General features: G+C 44.6%; 2 protein-coding genes and 1 long non-coding RNA gene across 4 annotated transcripts; 2 read left to right on the forward strand and 1 right to left on the reverse strand.

The window, feature by feature from the left end:
- Positions 1-1,113: 1,113 nt before the first annotated feature.
- On the reverse strand, positions 1,114-8,593 carry LOC130514808 (phosphoribosyl pyrophosphate synthase-associated protein 1). 2 transcript variants are annotated; one of them, XM_057014608.1, is made up of 11 exons: positions 8,195-8,593; positions 7,910-7,962; positions 7,211-7,277; positions 6,910-7,082; positions 6,718-6,833; positions 6,314-6,369; positions 6,096-6,241; positions 5,333-5,374; positions 3,665-3,735; positions 3,207-3,353; positions 1,114-2,946 (listed from the first exon to the last, which is right to left on the reverse strand). In XM_057014608.1, exons 1-11 carry the CDS (start codon positions 8,275-8,277, stop codon positions 2,788-2,790), a joined length of 1,113 nt encoding a protein of 370 aa, XP_056870588.1. In that variant the 5' UTR covers positions 8,278-8,593; the 3' UTR covers positions 1,114-2,787. The 2 variants fall into 2 exon arrangements, with proteins under 2 accessions (XP_056870588.1, XP_056870589.1); XM_057014609.1 differs by lacking the exon at positions 5,333-5,374 and having other exon boundaries at positions 8,195-8,592.
- Positions 8,594-10,145: 1,552 nt separating this feature from the next.
- On the forward strand, positions 10,146-15,346 carry LOC130515076 (cytoglobin-1-like). The gene is made up of 4 exons (XM_057015080.1): positions 10,146-10,305; positions 10,384-10,526; positions 12,927-13,158; positions 14,721-15,346. Exons 2-4 carry the CDS (start codon positions 10,384-10,386, stop codon positions 14,883-14,885), a joined length of 540 nt encoding a protein of 179 aa, XP_056871060.1. The 5' UTR covers positions 10,146-10,305; the 3' UTR covers positions 14,886-15,346.
- A 332-nt stretch (positions 15,347-15,678) lies between these two features.
- On the forward strand, positions 15,679-17,774 carry LOC130515077 (uncharacterized). The gene is made up of 3 exons (XR_008947129.1): positions 15,679-15,963; positions 16,301-16,368; positions 17,383-17,774. It is a non-coding gene; the product is annotated as an uncharacterized LOC130515077 (long non-coding RNA).
- The last annotated feature ends 1,151 nt before the right edge of the window (positions 17,775-18,925 follow it).

Below are 18,925 nucleotides of genomic sequence, written 5' to 3' on the forward strand. Positions count from 1 at the left end.
CACCAGGAGAAGATTCACAACAATGGTATAAATCCCACTTAGCCATACACCAGAATATGTAAACTAGCAATTTAAATGGCTGTTTGAAGGGTAAGAATTAGTTTTAATTGAGGGTTAAAACCTGATTTAGCTAAAAGATCAGTATGTATACAAGACCTCACAATGATAGATGAACAACTGTGTTTTCCACATAGAAGTTAGTGAGGACCAGCATCGGGTTAGATTAAGGCATCTTGTTGTGATTGATGTTTAGCGGCTGGGAAATGCATTATGTCGAGTCCTCACAAAGATAGGAAAAACATGGAACATGGAAGAGAATATTTCATTGATTTGTACTGCCCTCTAGTGGTGGGTTCTGTCAGCGCCTGACGGCCTGTAAAAAGCAACTGCAAATTAATTCATACAAAATGTATTAAATGTTATAACACTGCCTGGCTTTGTTAGATGCAAACTACTATTATAAAGTCATCAAACCAGGTTATAGTGGTCCTTTCATTGCTCAGAGGGTGATTGTGAAGATTGTGGATCTGCATATGCGAGATGCTGCAAAGTGTACAGACCACCTGTGTTTCCAGCACCTTTCAACAGTTACAGTTACGCCTTTTCACCGCGGACTTTCAAAAAAGCCCCACGCGAGAGAGAAAAAGGTTTTCATTCCTCTTTTTGTGAAAGGTTTGGAGAAAAGGTGCATTGTTTCGACAGAACCAGGAGGAGGAAGTGACCTGTGATTAGTAGCCGTCTGCTTCCTCTTTGCGTCCCGTTGAAACCGTCAGAAGCTCTCAGCTCCCGACACTCTGCCTCCGGAGAGGAGCCTCCGACCTTGCGGACAGGAGCCCAGTCGCTGTGGAGGGTCCGCGCCCGATGACCTTGCTCCTGCTGGATGGACAGCTTGGGTTGTCTCTGCTCCTTCACTTGGTCAAAGCTCCTCAGTGTGGTTACAAGTCCTGAGAAGTTCTGAACGAGTACAGGATCTCCGACGGTAACCTCAGCAGACGCTAACATTTAGGTAAGTCTTGTGCTTGTATCATGCTACAATATATCTGCTAATGTAAATGAGGCGGAAATAGAAGCATTGAACCATTAATGTGGATTGAAAAACGGATTCAGACCAGGTACAAGAGGCAAGTTTTATTCCCAAATACGCTGACAACCATCAGAGTCAGACATAACGTTTTCTAAGGTTTTAAATTAGACAACCTGGACATCACAGGCAGGACAGGGGAACACGGAGCACAGAGAACACGATGGAGGACGTGGATCCATCTGAGCCGGCACGGCGACCGCATCCAAGAGGAGAGCCTGCAAGCTTTAGCATCGCAGCATGCGGACCCCTAAATACTGCAGCGGGGGGGGGGGGGGTGTACAGGAGTGGCTCTAACTAACTGGAAAAGGATCAGGAAATCCAGCCCTGCTGGTTTAGGAGACATTCTCAGCGTGTTCCGCACACAGATCAAGCAAACGTGCATTAGCTTTGCAGGTATGTTTCCCTGAGCAAAAGGCTCAAATCGGCAAGTACAGCGTCACAAAATGACCTCGAAGGGGGGGGGAAACAACAAATTCAATTTTATAAAATGCCACACGTCTGTTTTGTAGGGCTGTAGTGCATCTTCAGCGTAAGTACTCTAGTAATAATCAACCTTTTCAAGTTATTGTCTGACAAGCGGCTCTGTTTAAAGTCTCCCAGCTGCTCTTTTCCACGTGCTCAGAGCACATGCACAGTCTCTGATCAGGATGCTGCTAACCTATGCACTGTAAAACTGTAGAAAATCCTTTTTATTGCCATCTGAACTGTGACGTTTCAGACAGAGACCATCATTTTGTTCTAAATATGATCCCAACACAGTTTTGTTCAGTTTGTTTTGTTTTAATAAGCGTCTACTGCTGGCATTGAACAGTCCGGGTCGCCCCCCCCACCCACCTTTAGTGAGTCAGGAGGCAGCAAACATGTCGACGGAGGGAGCGTGGTGCTGGATATTTGTGAAGTGACCCCTGGCTTTCACCTGAAGATGCAGGTCAGGTCGATTTATGCTGAATTAAAATTAAAATGACATTGATCTGACAAAAAACTGGGTGTGCTCAATCATTAATAAAGTCCTTTAAGGTGTCCTGACTGCAATTAAAAGTGGTTATCAAGGCAAAGAATGCAATTTAATTTCTAGGCTCCTTTTTTTAAATCCCTGGCAGAATGCCTTTAAAGGAATATAATTCTTTTGGGAATGAAGGTGCACGTTCACTCGCTCACATCACATTAGTGACGGGCTTACAAGTGGGGAGAGTTCTTCTGGAGATGAACTGAAAACCTGCTGACTCCTCCACCCGAACACCTCAGCTCAGCCAGGGATTAGTGTTACACCTCTGGGGTGGAAGAGAGCTACCGGAACACCTGAGGTGTTTTGAATGAGACCGCACATGCAGAACAAAATAAGGAGAAGCAGAACTGGGATCTAACGAGCGTCTGTTAAGCTCATGTTAGAGCGTCAGTAAAGAAAAAAAAACAATTAAAGTAAACTTCCATAAATTATCTCTTTTGTTTAACAAATTCATTACATGTCCAAAGGTGTCTGATGTCACCTGTTTGTTCTAGTATCCTCTTTCAGGAGAACAGGGCACATTTACCAACATCAGAACCGGGTTCAATCACTCACAGTCGATTCACAGGATTGCATGTGCTTTAAAAGGATCTAGTTGTATTTTACACCGGGTGTGACGCTTGCATTTTGTTTTTTTTTACAGCGCTGGCAGGAAGGCGCCCCCGCTGCCTGTCGGACCCACCTCGCGCGGGTGGCTCTAGTCGTCCACGGCGATGTTGCGGAACAGGTAGGCCATGGACTCTCCGTTGTGGATGCGGCGGATGGCCTCGGCCAGGATCATGCTAACGTCCACCGTCTTGATTTTGGGACACTGGAGCTTCTGGACTTCGTGGGGGACAGTGTTGGTCACCACCACCTGGGAGAGAGGGAGGGGATGTGTCACATGACCACAAAGATTAAAGCTGCTCTCCATTTAAATGGCACCGATTACAGTACATTATTCTGATTATAAAAACAAGGGAAGCCCTAAACTTCCTGAACGTTTGAAAACAAGGAAGTAAAACCAGAACCTAATGGTCAAAGAGATGCCGTTCAAAATAACCAACCCCCCCCCCCCGCCCAAAATACTACTAAGAGCAAAAGGAGCCACTGAAAGTGGGGTTGAGGCGGGCTCACCTCATCGATAGCAGACTCCTCTATGAGGCGAGGAGCGTCGGCAGACAGCAGTCCATGTGTGGCCATGATGTAAATCTTATAGGCTCCTCTTTCTTTCAGGATCTCTGCAGCTGCAACAAAGTCTCCGACATCATCTATGATGTCATCCTGGGTGGGAGGGGGAGAAGACAGAATGCATTTTTATCTGTTACTTGTGTTTTAAATCAGCATGGGAGCGATAAGCCAGCTCATTAGTGAGCTGAGATTAACCACTGTGCTGAGCCGTGTCTCCGTTCATAATAAAGCTTGGTCGACGCGAGACTGCCAACAGTTTACTGCTTTCTGATGCTCCGATGCCTTGACTCTTCCATTTTAAATCTGGATTATCACGATTGGCCAGGTGGGAAGTGAACTGGCTTCATATTGGAGCTGTGAAACAACCAGTGTCGGCGTCAGGGCATCAGCTCGTAGCCTCTTACCACGATGATGGCGATCCTCCCTCCCACGTCTCCGACTACAGTAATAGGTGGTTTTTCCTTGGCCATCATCACTGTGGGGGAAAGCAAGAGGTGGTTACCCGTGCACACCTGGAAACAAAAGGCCAAAGCTGTTGCATTCCAGATCAGAAAAGTAGATTGGGTAAAATGGGTCGAAAAGTCTTTCTCTCTGATTTTGAGTGGTCTATCTCTACTGTGCACAAAGGTGCAAATGTTCTGCGACGGCTAAAAATCACCTTCTGCAACTTGTCCCCCCATTGTACCCCACCTACCCCTAGAGGATTTACCCAGAGGGACAAACTTAGTACAGCACATGCCATGCATAACCATGATACTGGTTTTCTGCCCAGTATACCCAATCAGGAGGTAAAGACTCGCCGCCTTGACGCAGGCAGCCCCAGGCCGAGGCAGGACCGCCGCGGCGGCCTGCGCACCAGCCGCGGTGCATCAGAAAGTCTGGTTTCACACAGGACCACAGCTGCTGACAAGCACTCATGAAGGCTCCTTCACACATACTTGCAGGTGTGCTGGGAGCAGGACCAACAGCACTGCCGGCTCTGAATGCTTTTACATGCACGCAACAGCTGCAACGCACCGCGCACGCCCGTCACGCCGACGCAACAGCTGCGTTCTGTCAACCAGCGAGACGTTTCGGTCTTAACTGAGCGCAGCAGCGAGACGGGAATGACGGCTCGAGTCGGTGGACGAAACCAAAGTGTGTGTGCGTGTGTGCACGGTTGTGCTGGTTTGGGATCAGCTGCATCGCAGCCGGTATCAGCGGTTGCCTTTCAAGCATTGCTGTGCATGTAAAAGTAGTCATCCAAAGGTTATCAGGATACAATCCAGTGGTTAACAATCAGCCGGCCAAGCTGATCGGGGAGGAAAAAAAGGAATACAGCAACAGAGAAGAGGTGGAGCATGCCTTGCAGGACACTTTGCTGAGTACCGTGAGTCGCACAGCATCAGAAAACCCGCAGTGCCGCACACAAACTGAGCACTCTCGACCGTAACACAGCAAAAGCCACGTCGTTAGCAGCTCGCGGGTGCCTCCGCGGCTTTACGGGGGAAACTGCGACGAGCCACCTGGGGAAGGTCCGATCAGACATGAAAAGAAGAAAGCCCGTTAATCGGTCCGACGGGAAGTGGGACGCACCAACATTCCATCTGTCAGGTCTTCATCCGGTCATTAGATGGGAGGTTGTAAAGCATGCTTCATTGTTTTCACATGCAGCCATGAGCAAATGTTAATCAGCTTTATCGTGGTTAATCAGCACCGTGTGTTGATTGGCAAGATAAGGTCCGGGTATTGAAATATAAAAAAGAAAAAAGAAGGGGGAGGGGGGGTTCTGGTTTGATTCGTGGAGCTAGCAATAAAACAAAATCAGACCACAAACAACACAGAAAGGTTTGGCCATCCAGTAGAACTCGCAGTCTAGTATCTGAGAGGAGTGTTTTGGGATTGATGGTGGTGGATTCCACAGCGGTTTGGCCTGGAAAAGAGTCAGATTCTGATGTTTCCCCCCCTCCTGAAGCCAGACTGTGGTTTCACTGGATGTGGCACAAACCTCTTTTCTCTGCATGCACAACACGAGGGCCCATTTGAGGAGGAGTCGTTTTAAAGTCAGGTGTGAGTTAAGTTTACGCTCGTACTTGGGAGCTCTATGCCAGGGAACGGAGCTTGTTGTTTGCCTGCTATTGCCAACAAATAGACACCACGTTAACACAAATGCACACACATTTGACAGAACAAAAATATAACGACCAGACTCAGAAAATCCTCCCTTTGGCGCCACAATTTCAACACATCAGGCGCGTGTAACCGTTACCTCCACTTAGTCTACGTGAGACCGCGTTTGGGCTCAAAAGGAGGATTTTTTAAAAGTCAAGTGTGAGATTCAAAACACATTTTTAATAAATAATAACGCCGGATACAAACACTTTGGAGTAATTTGCCGATTATACAAGCATTTGATAGCGATATATAACGGGCTTAATTCCCACTGCAATAAGTGTCAAAAACTAAATGGCAAAGCCTTGTTAGTATATCTGAGCAAAACGAGGATCTCAAATTAACAAAGGTGAATGGGAATCGGGAGGAGACTGGATATGTGGTGATTAAATATGGCGCTTAGTAGGTTTAGCGTTGCGGTTGGTGGAGGATGCAGCATGGGTACGAGTGGTGGATCTGTTGGAGTCAAACATGCAGCAACAGAAAAAGGGAACATTTTTGGAGTATGGTTGATGTATGAGTTCCATACCAACAGGGGCCCTGTGAGGCTCGACTAGTGCAACTTAGAATTCTGAACAGAAGACTCCTACTGTGACTATGGTAACTACATTAACAGACATTAAATGCACAAATCTACACAAAAAAAACCACTGGAAAAGATCTTGAAAAGACAGGCGTTCTTACAAGGGAGCTCGAGCCCCGTGTGTCCGGTGGTGTTGCGTACGCAGGGAGGGGAGTGTCTCCCATCGGCCATGTCAGACTCGGAGCACTGAGCCTCGCCGTGGATGACAGCCAGGCCCAAACGCAGCCGCTCAGCGTAGGACTGAGCCCTGGAAAGGTCAACGCAGACCTTCAGAGATGGAGACTATCCTTTTTTTAATCTCTTTCTGATCTGTCCTTACCTTTTAGCTGCGGAGGGAGACTTTGCCACAATTATTGCATTTCTGTAATCAGGAATCTGCCAGGACAAAAGAAACAAACATTATTTGCTTTGGTTTAACAGATCCAAGACAACCACCAGTCCCTTCAGGGACTCCGACACACTGTTTAATGTTTTTACAACAGCCTTCCAGTCCTCTCTTCACTCATACTGCTTGAACAGGATCTCTTATGTGCTCTGGACGGGCGCAAGCTTGTCGAGTGAGTCAGCAAGTCACATAAATCTGACCGGTGTGGTTGGGAGAAGGCGGCCCACCCCCATGTAAATATATATGCGTGACATCGAAGCTACTTGGTGCAAAGCTGCAGGGATCCTGAATACAATCAGAGTCCGTCTCATTTACGCACACGTGAATAAAACTATCACCTCTTCCTGGATGTACTGAATCAGGAAAGGAGAGGCGCGCAGGTTGTCCACTGGGAAGGTGAAGAAACCCTGGATCTCCTTCTGGTGCAAGTCCATGGTGATGATGTGTGTCAAACCTGCAGAGTACAAAGCCAGTCGAGGAGCGGAGTAAACGCAGGCCGCACTCGCGGGCACTCATTTTGTCGGCTTTACCTGCTTTCGCCAGCATGGACGCTAAGAGCTTGCTCACTATCGAGCCTCTTTTTCTCATCTTGCACTGTTTGCTGTAGGGGAAGTAAGGAATCACTCCAATGATGTTCTTAGCACAGGAGGTCTTGAGGGCGTAGGCCATGATCAGCAGCTCCATTATAGCTGTGTTGACATCTCTGGTTGATCCAAAAACAGACAAATTAGTGACGCTGGGCAACATGGAGACACGAAAAGACCACTGAAAACAGCTGCGTTTGTCTAATAATGAAGCAGAGTACCAGAAACCCAATTCCCTACCACTCACCGTGGAATGGTCTGAATAATGAAGATAGTCTGTCCACGAACTGATTCTTTTACATCCACTCGAGTTTCTGTGGTCAAGAAAACACGACACAATTAAGTCAGCCTTAGTTTAAAGTTCTCATGAAGCATTTATCGAGGTTTCAGCGCGTTCTATGTTGCATAATTATAACGACCTTGGTTCGCCTCACACTTCAGGAGCTGTGTGGGCCAACAACTCTCTCCATAAATGCAGAAGAAACCTTCATACGCTGGAGAGGCAGCTTCAGGAGGGGGTTTAAAATCTCACCCAACGACACTTAGACATGTAGGAGGCAGAATCGGGCCAGAAACTCTCAATCACAACTCAAGCAACTGAGTTTCTGCCGCCCGTTTTAACTTGGCAAAGGAATGTCTACGTTTTTTCAAATCTCCTTATGGGCTTTTGGGCTGTTACAGGCCCCCGTGATCACCTCCTGGTTTCGTCCTGCGACATATATCACACACAACCGTCATTGAGTTCTGCTCCTCAGCTTTTTCACAGCTCAAATCCCTGTTTCCAATCAGTGAAGTTACAGACTGAGCATTGAGAAAAGTGTTACAGAAGGATGATTGTTGAACTAAGCTGGGTTAAACAATGAGGTCTGGCTTGAATCAAAGATTCCAATGCATTGACAGTTAAAATGGCGTTGCTTTGCAGTGCTGAGAATAATGTTCTCATTACCTCTGTTGGACTCCTGAAAAACGACAGATTTGCCAAGTTCAACTCCAAGCCGCCTGTAAAACAAGAGCAGAGTATTTCAGATGAAAAGAAACCAGTGATAAATGGCGTTGCTCGGTCTAAACTTGGCTCGTTCAATGATCCATTTAATCGGAACCTATTGGCCCCAGATGAGTAGTTAATGTCACACAATACTGCCAAATGATACACGTTGTCTGTCCTTTATCTTCCAGCCGATGCCATGTTTCTCTTTCGTTACTTTTTACTGAAACTTGACGTTGTTCTTACTCTGTTATTTTCTTGGCCAATTCTGTACACGCAACAGATGAATTTGCGGAGAAGACTCGATAACCACTTTTAGGGGCATTCATCGTCCTTGGAAATGGCAGAAGTATCCCTTTTATTCAAAAAATGATTTAGTTTCCGACTCCTTATGACGTTGTGGCTAGCCGACTATCTTGCTAGCGCTAGCAACTGGCACTGACTTGAGCTGATAGCGTCCTTTCGCAACAACAAAATTTTGTCTTTGACGTAAAAGAACGAAATGTTCTTAATGCTTTATTAATAACCGTTTGTGCCAAATAAAAAGCGCTAGAACTACCGCTAAAATAATTTCGTATATTGAGCCTGGTCTAGCCAATACTACAGTAGCATATGGTCTACGTCCACAACTACGGGTGCTGGCTTAGGACATTTGTTTCATGCGCCGACGCGTTGGGATTGAACCGGAAGTTATACACTTGAAAGGCATTTATTTTACATTTTAATTTTAATAATTTTCTACATAATTTAAAGTCATTTAAATAGTGATATTCAGTAAAAAGCAAACGTAATGAACTCAATAAAAGAAATTGTAACAAGACAATAGAAGAATTATGACGGCCCCGTTTCTTTGAAATTTAAGAGGATTATTATTATTATTATTTTTAGTTGGAACATTTTTGTATGAATATGTATTTACTTAATAGACATATTGATAGTAGTACTTAAATATTCCGCCAGATGTCACTGCTTACTCACCCTCGATTAAAGTAATCTATTAACGAGACAATAAAGATAAAATGAAGTTTTGCCTTTCACCCTTGTGTTTATTGCCGTTGCTATGATTCTCCAAGTATTTCTTCTTGTAAATGTATTCTTTTTTAATCCTTCTCAACCCTTTTTTATTTGTGTTTTTATACTATAATTTCACCTATTTCGGTGACATTCCTTGTCCTGCTCCATCTTGTATAAATATGATCATTAATACCAAAGATGGAAAATAGCATGATTTTATTGCATTTTCAGTAACTAATTAGTGCTGCTGGTACCTATAAGCATCATGTGAGAAAAGATTCACTCAAACAAAACCAACAAATCACATTCCATTTTAATCTCTTTTACCTGTGTGCCCGTGACAGTATTTGATTATCATTATTGACTGTCACTGATTATGTACAAAGTGATGCATGATGTGATCCGTCTACTTCAACTAGACTTAAGATGTTGACCTTGTGAATTACCGTTCATTGACCCGTCATTCAGCTGATGACGTTGCTGAACTCTATTCACAGAGAACACATCACACCCCCCATTTAAACATTAAAAATCACACAGATCACAAGCACAGATTTCACACATTGTCGTATACGTGCCGTCAATGTTTAACATGGCTGTACTGAAGAGCCCCACCTGGGTTTAGATCTCACTCCATCTTATTTGAATTCCTTCTGCTCCAAAAGCGTCTCCATTAAAATATTACTTCAGCTAATTGACCTCCTTTTGCAAAGGCCACAAGCTTACCCAGCTTCAGCTGTGACAACAAAGTGAGAATTCCTGCTGATAGTGCCTGCTGTGACAAAGGTTAACGCAGGCATGCATTGCAGAGTGTCCCCGGGAAAAAAAACAGAAGAAAAGAGCTAAAACACTTGATTCTGATGGCACAGTTTCATAAATCTGACACAAGCTGTTTAATCTGAAGTCAGAATTCTTTTAAAATTAGACAGCCCTGTGGGAAAAGAGAACATCACCCCAACCTAATCTTAATGTGAAGTGAAAGCGTCACAATGCAGCCCTTTATTTGGCTTTGACAACCTCATCTCAGGTTGCAGCTGAGTTCCCTTACGGAGGATTTGTCATATCGCGTTTCCTCAAAGCACACCTATTGTGCAAAGGTGAGCGGGGTAATGAGGGAGAGGAAGGGGAGGGAGGGGCGAATGTAAGAGGGAGTGTACAGAGGCTCCTCCCTACTCGCTGCCTGTAGTTCTTGTGTGTGTCCATGTGTGTGTGTAAGCTTGTTCTTCACTCACACTCGTTCACCAGCGATTTAGAGGTGGAGAGCAAAGACAACCTCCGAACAAAGGAGGGAAGGGAAGGAATTGTCTGTCACAAAGAAGGAGACGCTACACCGGACAGCAGAGGTGAGGACAGGGGTTTGTTTTACGAGGGGAGGGTTTTCTGTCAGGCTGTGACAGACGCGTGCACGACTGTGCTCCCAGATGGAAAGGATGCAGGGGGATGGAGAGCTGGACCACGTGGAGCGTCCGAGCCCGCTGACTGACAAGGAGAAGGTGATGATCCAGGACTCCTGGGCCGTAGTCTTCCAGAGCTGCGATGATGCCGGGGTGGCCATACTGGTCAGGTATTCATCTTCCTCACATTCCCTCTCCTCTTTTACGGTTGCAAATTCAAGTTGTGCTTAGAGGCAAAGGTGAAGAAGCAGCAGCACTTTTTATAAAATCACTCTGCTCATCTTTTTTTTAAGCTTTACTGGTTCCCTGGGTAATATAACTGCACCTGCCGGACACATGCCCTGCTTCTCTGCCCCCTGAAAACTCCTTATCCTAATGGTTTATACAACCTGTCCAAAAGGCCAGAGCTGGTCATATTTCTTGCATAACATATCCTCAGATCTCCTCCTTTCCTGTAATCCCATTTTTTTCAAATAGTGAAAGCAAAGGGTAAACAGCATCATCCATCAGGGAGACGTTTCTGGCGCTCCAGAAGGCTCCTCTCCCCTCTTTGGAGGTCATTTCTTGTAAAGCCAGGACCGCAGCCCCGGTGGTCCCTCCTGACATTTCACTTTATCTGCCTTTGGTTAATGATTATAACGTGAATCAGTCACTGTCAGAAGCTTCTGCAGCTACAAATCAATACTTTCCTCTTGCATCACTCATCATTCATTTCAAATTCGGTTATTCCAGCTGACTTTACATCTCTTAAAATATGCAAATGTGTGTGTGCGTGTGTGTGTATGTGTGTGATGAGACTCTCATTGCATTCATGAGGTCATGAGACTTTAAAAACGAGTCACTATCAGATCACATTGGCTTTCAAGTCACAAGATTTCGACTTATTACTAAAGAATCCCCACCTATAGATTTGATATCAGTGATTTTAATGTTTAAATGCAGTCTGAATGTTTATTTTCCTGCATGTCTTCCTCCTCGTTGGCCCACCAGGACCAAAGATTTTGAGGAATGGGGATTGACACATTAGCGCCACGCCAGTAAATCCTTCCGGTCAGCCACAACAGCAGATGTTGCCTCCCCGCTGACCCTTGGAGGCCACTTAAATTCTTCAAACAAGCTGTCTTCTGGGTGTAAAGAGGGAAATCATGGCTGTGGAATTAGAAACTTTCTCCGGATTCGTCTCTTCGGTTAGTTTTGAAGAGCGGATAAGAGCGGATTAAGAGCCTAGGTGCAAAACACTAATGAGGCGATTTATATGCATGCACAGGTCATTCAATTAGGAGCCGGGGAGATAAATGCCACCTCATTACTTTTCGTTTCCGATCAAGGACGTCTTCTTCACCTCAAAATCATAGAGCATGCACAGGAAGCCTCATCTGCATGTGCAAGAAAAGATTTGCATGGCCTTCTAGAACAGTTGCTACTGCAGATGGAGGAGGAGGTGGGACGGCACATGTGTTGGCCTCGGTCCCAGATTGTGTGTGTGTGTGTGGAGGGGGGGGTGTTGTTAGATTGCTGAACCTCTGAGTGTTGACTGTGGACCCTGACCAAAGAAATCAGAATTGAAATGCATACATACCCGTCTCAGCAGTCAGGGCGTGTCAGAATCCTGTTTGGCCTGACATGTTTATACCAACTGATGCATCGGAACATGTTTACATGTGAACTTCTTATCTCTGAATACAGGACAGATAACGCAGGTGATTTAGTGTGCAGGTGGGCTTGAGGTCAAATCCATATCAGACAGCGGCGTATTTAGCAAAACTGGATGACCAAAGAACAGCAACAACTGAAACCACTGAAAAACAACTAAAGTCAAGTTGAATTTGAATGATTTCCACCGCGTGAGGGGAAACGAAAGCAACAGAAATTGAGTTGTGTTTAGAAATCCCGTCCTGCCGTTACTAATGGCAATAAAAACAGCTGTGACGCGACGGATTCCTGAATCCCAAATATGTGAAGATGAATTTATATCTGTAATTATTAATCCTCTTATAACAACTCTCGTTGAACAACGCACCATTTAATCAGAGCGAAGGAATCAAACTGAGATATTCAGACATTTGATACGTTACAAATATCCCCTGTTTTGACTCACTGTTTAAATAACATGCAGAATTACAGTTTAAAGCACAGGAAAATCCTACACAGAAGAAATACATTACCGCACATGTACACTTTGACCCCTAAAACCATGACTTTTGGCTTCTGCTGGCCATTGGATGCTATAGGGAATGTTAAGTAAATACAAGTTGTCCTGGGAATGTTGCCACTGACATCCAGTAATGCTGCAAATTGATAAATATTGCAGCACTTTCATTAGTGGAGCACCACTGTGTTATTGTTAGGCAACACACAGCGATTCCAGAGACATTGATTTAGACGGAACTATGCGAGGTTGTTTTGTAGAGTCCAGGCCTCCGAGAGAAAGAGTGTAGCACTCCCGCGTCAGTGTTAATATTTATGTACCAGCAAAAAATGAACACCTGCTTGTCCGCGATGAAGATCCCGAGATCAGCAGAGCAGCTGAATTCTGTCCTCTCTCACCAAGCTGCCTGGTTTTTTTGCAGGTTGTTTGTGAGTTTCCCCTCATCCAAGCAGCTTTTCAAGGACTTCAAGGACATCGAGGAGCCGGAGGAGATGCAGCGAAGTATCCAGCTCAGAAAGCACGCTCACCGAGTCATGACTACCATCAACACACTGGTGGAGAACCTCGACGACGCCGACGCCATGGCTTCGGCGTTGAAGTCGGTGGGCAGGGCCCACGCACTGAGGCACAAGGTGGACCCAAAGTACTTTAAGGTGAAATGGAAGTGACCCAAACACACACTTTGGTGTTTCCGTTGATACAATACATGACTCTCAAAACTGCAACAAAGAGGAGGTGCATCGTGAATTTAGTCAGATATTTTCAGATAATCACACGCTCAGTTTTCATACTTTCATGCTTTTATTTTATAAATGTGATGAGCAGATTGATTTTCTTGTCAAAGCTCTGTTCTTTCAACTTCATCTTTCAGCACTAGAGCCCTTTTCAACCCTGGAGAACTTCAGAACTGATGCACTTACGAGCTCCGCGCTTGATTACTCTTGTGTTGATGTCGGCCAGTTTCTTCTTTTATGGTCCCAGTTGGTACCTGCCAGATGTCTTCAACAAAACTAGATAAACACACAACACCCCCTCTAACCTCTCTACTGGCTTTGGAATACATCTCAAATCTTAAATAATCATGGATCATACTTCTATCTTTATCTATTAGGTTTACTATTATTCCTTGGTTTATGTGCATAAAAAACTTGATTTACTCGATACGAGTCAACTCAAGCTTGGCGCTTCATATTTATTCAGTCATCCAACTTCCTACAACAGAGCAATTCCATAAAGGCAAAAAAAAGCTTTGAACTTGCAAACAGAAATGCAATAGCCAAGAAAACAAAAAATATTCTCTGGCACTTTCAGCTGGCAATTGAGGTATCAACACTATAAGAGTCCCTGTCTGCCATGGAGTGATGCCAGTGCCCTGATATATAAGCAGCCAATTGGAAATGTGCATATCGCTTCCTAAAAAGAGTGTCAGGTACCCTTCATTAATGCCTATAAACATCCTCCAGTTTACTGTATTCAGGCTTGCAGGCAGCATTTGTCATGGTCCCAGAATTAAGCCTCATCTCCAAACACCTTGACCACACAGGCCATGCTTAGAGAGCGTGTTTCCTGGATGAGCATATTACATTGGTGCTTGGATTCCAGCATAAACAAGCATTTCGAGGAGGTTGTCTGCAGTTTGCGTCTGAGGCTTTATCAAAATTCATATCGTTGCGGCCCTTTAGCATGCCTGTCACATAAACCTAACGACTCTAATTACACATGTGACACGCCGACAGCAAAGTTCTTCTGGTGATTAGGTTGGGTGTGTAGATCAGCAGAACCATTCCAGAACACCGTTCCAGAACAGGGGTGAGTCTGTCATTCCTCATCATAGTCTCATTCCTCGCAGTACTGAAGTGTATTATTGAAGTGTTTGGTTGTTCCTTCCTTAATCTTAAATCCTTAACCGCATGTTTTCTCTTTTCTTTTCCAGAAAAAAGTAAATATCCTTAATACTTGGCTCAAGATTTGGTTGAATGTATAGTAGGACAACAGCCATAGTTCTGCATCACCAGAAGGTGGCAGCACTTATATCCCCAGTAGCCTGTTTTGACTTGGCGTTTGAAAGTCGCTGTGTGGTCGGGTCCATCTGGAATCCTGTTTACAGCAGAACGTGAAGCCGGTTCAAACCCATGCTGAAACTGAGGCCGTGCACTCTCAAAAGTGACTTTCCAGGAACCTTTCAAGCAGCTGTATTGTTTTGTGTATTGTGCAGATCCTCAGCGGTGTCATACTAGAGGTCCTCGGAGAGGCGTTCACAGAGATCATCACAGCAGAGGTGGCGTCGGCGTGGACAAAACTCTTGGCTAACATGTGCTGCGCTGTCGCGGCTGTCTACGAGGAAGCGGGCTGGACGAAGCTGTCGTCCTCAGCAGAGTGAAGGTCATCGGTTCACCGGATCAAGAAAAGATTCAGGGGAGAGATGAATTGACCGGACTAACCTTTGGGAAGAATGCAGAGTATTATTGGAGCGTGGGGAGTGAAGCAATGATGTATCAGAGGCTCTTTTTGGGATTATGCAACAAAATTTACTGAGAAGGAGGGGGAGGTTAAAAAGTCAGGCCTTTATTTTTGTCAAGGAGGAAACGTGTTTGGGATGGAGAGGAAGAAGCAAAACCACAAGTTAAACAAGATAGCGACATGTAACTTGGATGTGCCTTTGTATATCCAGAACCTGCCGTTACATAGGGCATGCTGTACATAAAAATATCATTTTTAGTATCAAGTATCAACTTGTGTGACATGAAGAGATATTTTCATACACCTTTATACTGTACGTCTTCATTTTCATTGTGACTCACCTTTGTATCTGTAAATTTGGAATAAAAACATGGCAAGAAAGAGTTTGCATCATTTCAATGTGTCCGTTTCAACTGGATCCACCTGCACTGCTGCTGGCGCACGTTTCTATTAACCTAAAGTGTGAAGGGATTAGCTGTGAAACAACATCTTTTGTCTCCATACAGTCAAGAATGCCATCAGTTAAGGGGATGGTTAATCCCTCCAATCAGTGTTGTGACACGAAATCACAGGGTTGCTTCACAAACACACAGAGGGGGGGAAAGAAACATGCTGCCTGGAATCGATGCGCTATGTCGATGACAGTGGGTTTTTTAAAGAAGAGAATAAACAGCATGCTCTGTTTACCTCCGAGTCCTTCCATCCAGATCCGTCTTCCGCTTTGATCCAAGCTAATCCCCCGTGCTAATCTCCCCAACCGTGAGTCAGAGCCAGGAGGGAAGACAGGAATAGTTGGGACTGTTTTGCCGCCGTTGCTGCTGCCTGTCACCGTTCGAGCCTTCCAATGGGAGAGGCCCCGGTGCCTTGAGCTCTGTAGCCCCATCGATCCCGAAGCCCCGGCGGAGGTCGCCGGGGGTCAGGACCATGTGCACCACCTTGGCGGTCCTCACCACCATCGCTCTGATCCTGCGGCAGAGATTCTCCAGCAAAATCAAACCGTGAGTTGCTCAGGAGTGTGTGGATGAAGGAAGCATGATGAGGGTCTGTGATCTGATCTGAAGTTCAGGTACAATTATCCTGCTTCACCTCAGCAGGAACAGGTTAATGAGTTTGCACTTTTGCCTTAGTCAGCACTTTAAGTCGAAATAAATAGCTCAGCCTGAGACATGAGATCTGCAGCACTGATTTATAATCCACTCAAAATGTATCCACTGCAGCCCTGCTGTCAGAGTTACGCCCAGGTGATGCATCCTTCAAGGTGCGGGTGAAACAAAAAGAGCTTTGAAATATTCCCAAGGTGCGTGAGTATGTTGTTGTTTTTCTCAACTGTCGCAGGCAAAAAGAGGCTTGTGAAAAGGAGGCGTCAGACAGGAAGAGCGCCAGAGATCACAACCCATAACAGGGTAGGAACACACGGTGATAAACAGACAAACAGACAAAAAGAGGGTAGAATTAAAGCCATCCAGCAGCTTAAAGGGTTCTTTTAATGAGTTTTTATAAAAACATAGGCCCAGACAACATAACACCCCCCCCCCCCCCAAACACACACACACATACACATGTCAGATCTAATTACAAAACACTGTTCAATGTGTGACAAAGATATGCAACAGTCATTTGAAAAAACTGTCACCTCTTATACGCTCTGTGCTGGTTTTCTGAATGCTGTCGTTGGTGGTCGGTGGAGGTCATGTGCATTATTAAAGGGGTGAGGATCCACACCCCTTCAATAATGCACAATACTTCCAACAACCACCAAAGACCACCAACGATAGCATTAGTCTTACAACTCTGTGTGTGTGTGTGTGTGTGTGTGTGCGTGTGCGCGTGTGTGTGTGTGTGTGCGTGTGTGCGGGTGTGTGTGTGCGTGTGTGTGTGTGTGTGTGCGTGTGTGGTGTGTGTGTGTGTGTGTGTGTGTGTGTGTGTGCGTGCGAGCACATTGGAGCAGTGGAGCATGTTACAGAGGCACAGATGCATGAAGCTCTAAGATGTCTGCCCCACATTTAGCTTTTAAGTATTCACAGCGTCATCGCTAATACTAAATGATTCACAACAATCTGCCGTTTCTTGGGCAGGTTATTATAAATGCATCCCATCCCAATACTCACATACAGAATGTTTCAATACAGTCATAAATGGTCATGAACGGCCATAAAGGGCTGGTGTGCAGGCCGATAAGATAGCTCCTTTGAGTTACCTCTCATCTGTTCTGAGGCGGACGTTTTCAGCCGCGTCATCGTGATTCGCTGTTTTGAGGTTGTTATTTTACCTGCTACAATCGTGACCTTGCATGTTTTGTCCCCCCGTGCTCTTCAAAGCCAAGTGAGCATTCCTCCTTTTACCACGTTTGGTTCTGAACGAATCAGAGGATTTTACAAGAAAAGCAACCTAAAGCCCTTTTTGTTTCCCTCCAGCAGATTCTGCTTCACACACACACACGTGGCTCCAACTTGACCACATGCGGATGACAGAGGCTCCAATTACGACCAGGGGAGACAAATCCCATGTGTGCAGCTCAATTTTATTTTTCTTTAGCTTTTGCTGCGGAACAGATGGGATCAAGATTCCAACTGATTGGGAATGTCCCACACCTTGGTCCTACAAAAGCAAACAAAACGTCTCTTTGAGTTCATGTATTGCTGGTTTTGAAGGCGATGCATGGTAGGAAATAGTAATCATATAGTTAAATTCATTTGGAGTAGAGACTGAGGTCGTGTGCTGCTGCAGGTACAGTGTATTCTCTTCTCAAAAGGATGTTGTTCTCACAATGGAAGCAAACTAAATAAATGTAAAAAAAACAAAAAAAAAAGCCTTTGTGTATTTTTTCTGGTCTGGTCTTGAACAATTTGCTGATTATTTGCTTTATTGTGCATTTCTGTTATTTTAGGATTATAAATATAGTTAGTCTATCTGAGTTCCATGACCCACACACATTTCCACTCTTGAAATGCATATTTAAGGACACATCTTTGAAGTGTGCCATCTGATGATATAGTCATATGGTGAACACAGGCTGAGCAGGATAGGCTGTTGTCACGTTGAGGAATCTCACAGTGTCCTCTCTAAATCTCTAAAAAATGAGGTGCAAATACCTGAATGCCACGGAGGACTGATGGATGACAGAACCAGGTCAAATGGAGGTCAAATGAAATTTTTACTTTACACCCAGAACTAATTAGAACAAACGTTTTTAAAGACGCACACTGATCACATTTGTGTGAATAGTGTCAGTCGGGTCAGTTGAGTAGATTAGTCTCCTTTGTTGTGTAGTTCAGTCCACTAACCCCTGGCCGCTGTATCTGCTTGCATCGTACCTCTGTATTTTCAGGTATTTTTGCAAATTCCTTTACATTAATTTGTCATCATAAACAAAAACTAGTGATTCGAGTTGAGTATGTTAAAACTCTGCTGCCTCCTGGTGGCAATAATACATATATACAAAACAACACATTTAATGGTAATCGTGCATGATTCGGGACAAATTGTGACTTAAAAACAACAGTAGTGCTCGAAATCTTTGATATGTTCTTAAAACATTTCTCGTATCTACGATGAGAAAGTCCTGGAAGGGACCACAGCTGCATCCTTATTCATATAAAAATGCATTTCTCTTTGATGCTAAATAGAGCTGCCTTTATTGGATTTAATCAGTTCAAAATTTTAACCTTTGTTGAAACCAGGTTTTTACTTTATCGTCCAAGTTCAATTATCGGTGTTTAAAGTCGAAATTACGGCAATTTCAGCAGCTTCACAGTGGACAGAAGAATCAAATATAGAAGGCCATTAAATGGACAGATTGTGCATCCCCAATAAGGTTGATTGAGTCTTTTACACGCCAGAGCTGACAGGAAATCATTAAAGAAATATATAAAATTTTATACAGACAAAAGCCTGAATATAATTAGTCACTACAAGCAAAATAGGCTTTAAATTTTAAAAAAGTGGGATACAGGGAATACA

This window comes from Takifugu flavidus, chromosome 18, assembly GCF_003711565.1.
Source record: "Takifugu flavidus isolate HTHZ2018 chromosome 18, ASM371156v2, whole genome shotgun sequence".
NCBI lineage: Eukaryota > Metazoa > Chordata > Actinopteri > Tetraodontiformes > Tetraodontidae > Takifugu > Takifugu flavidus.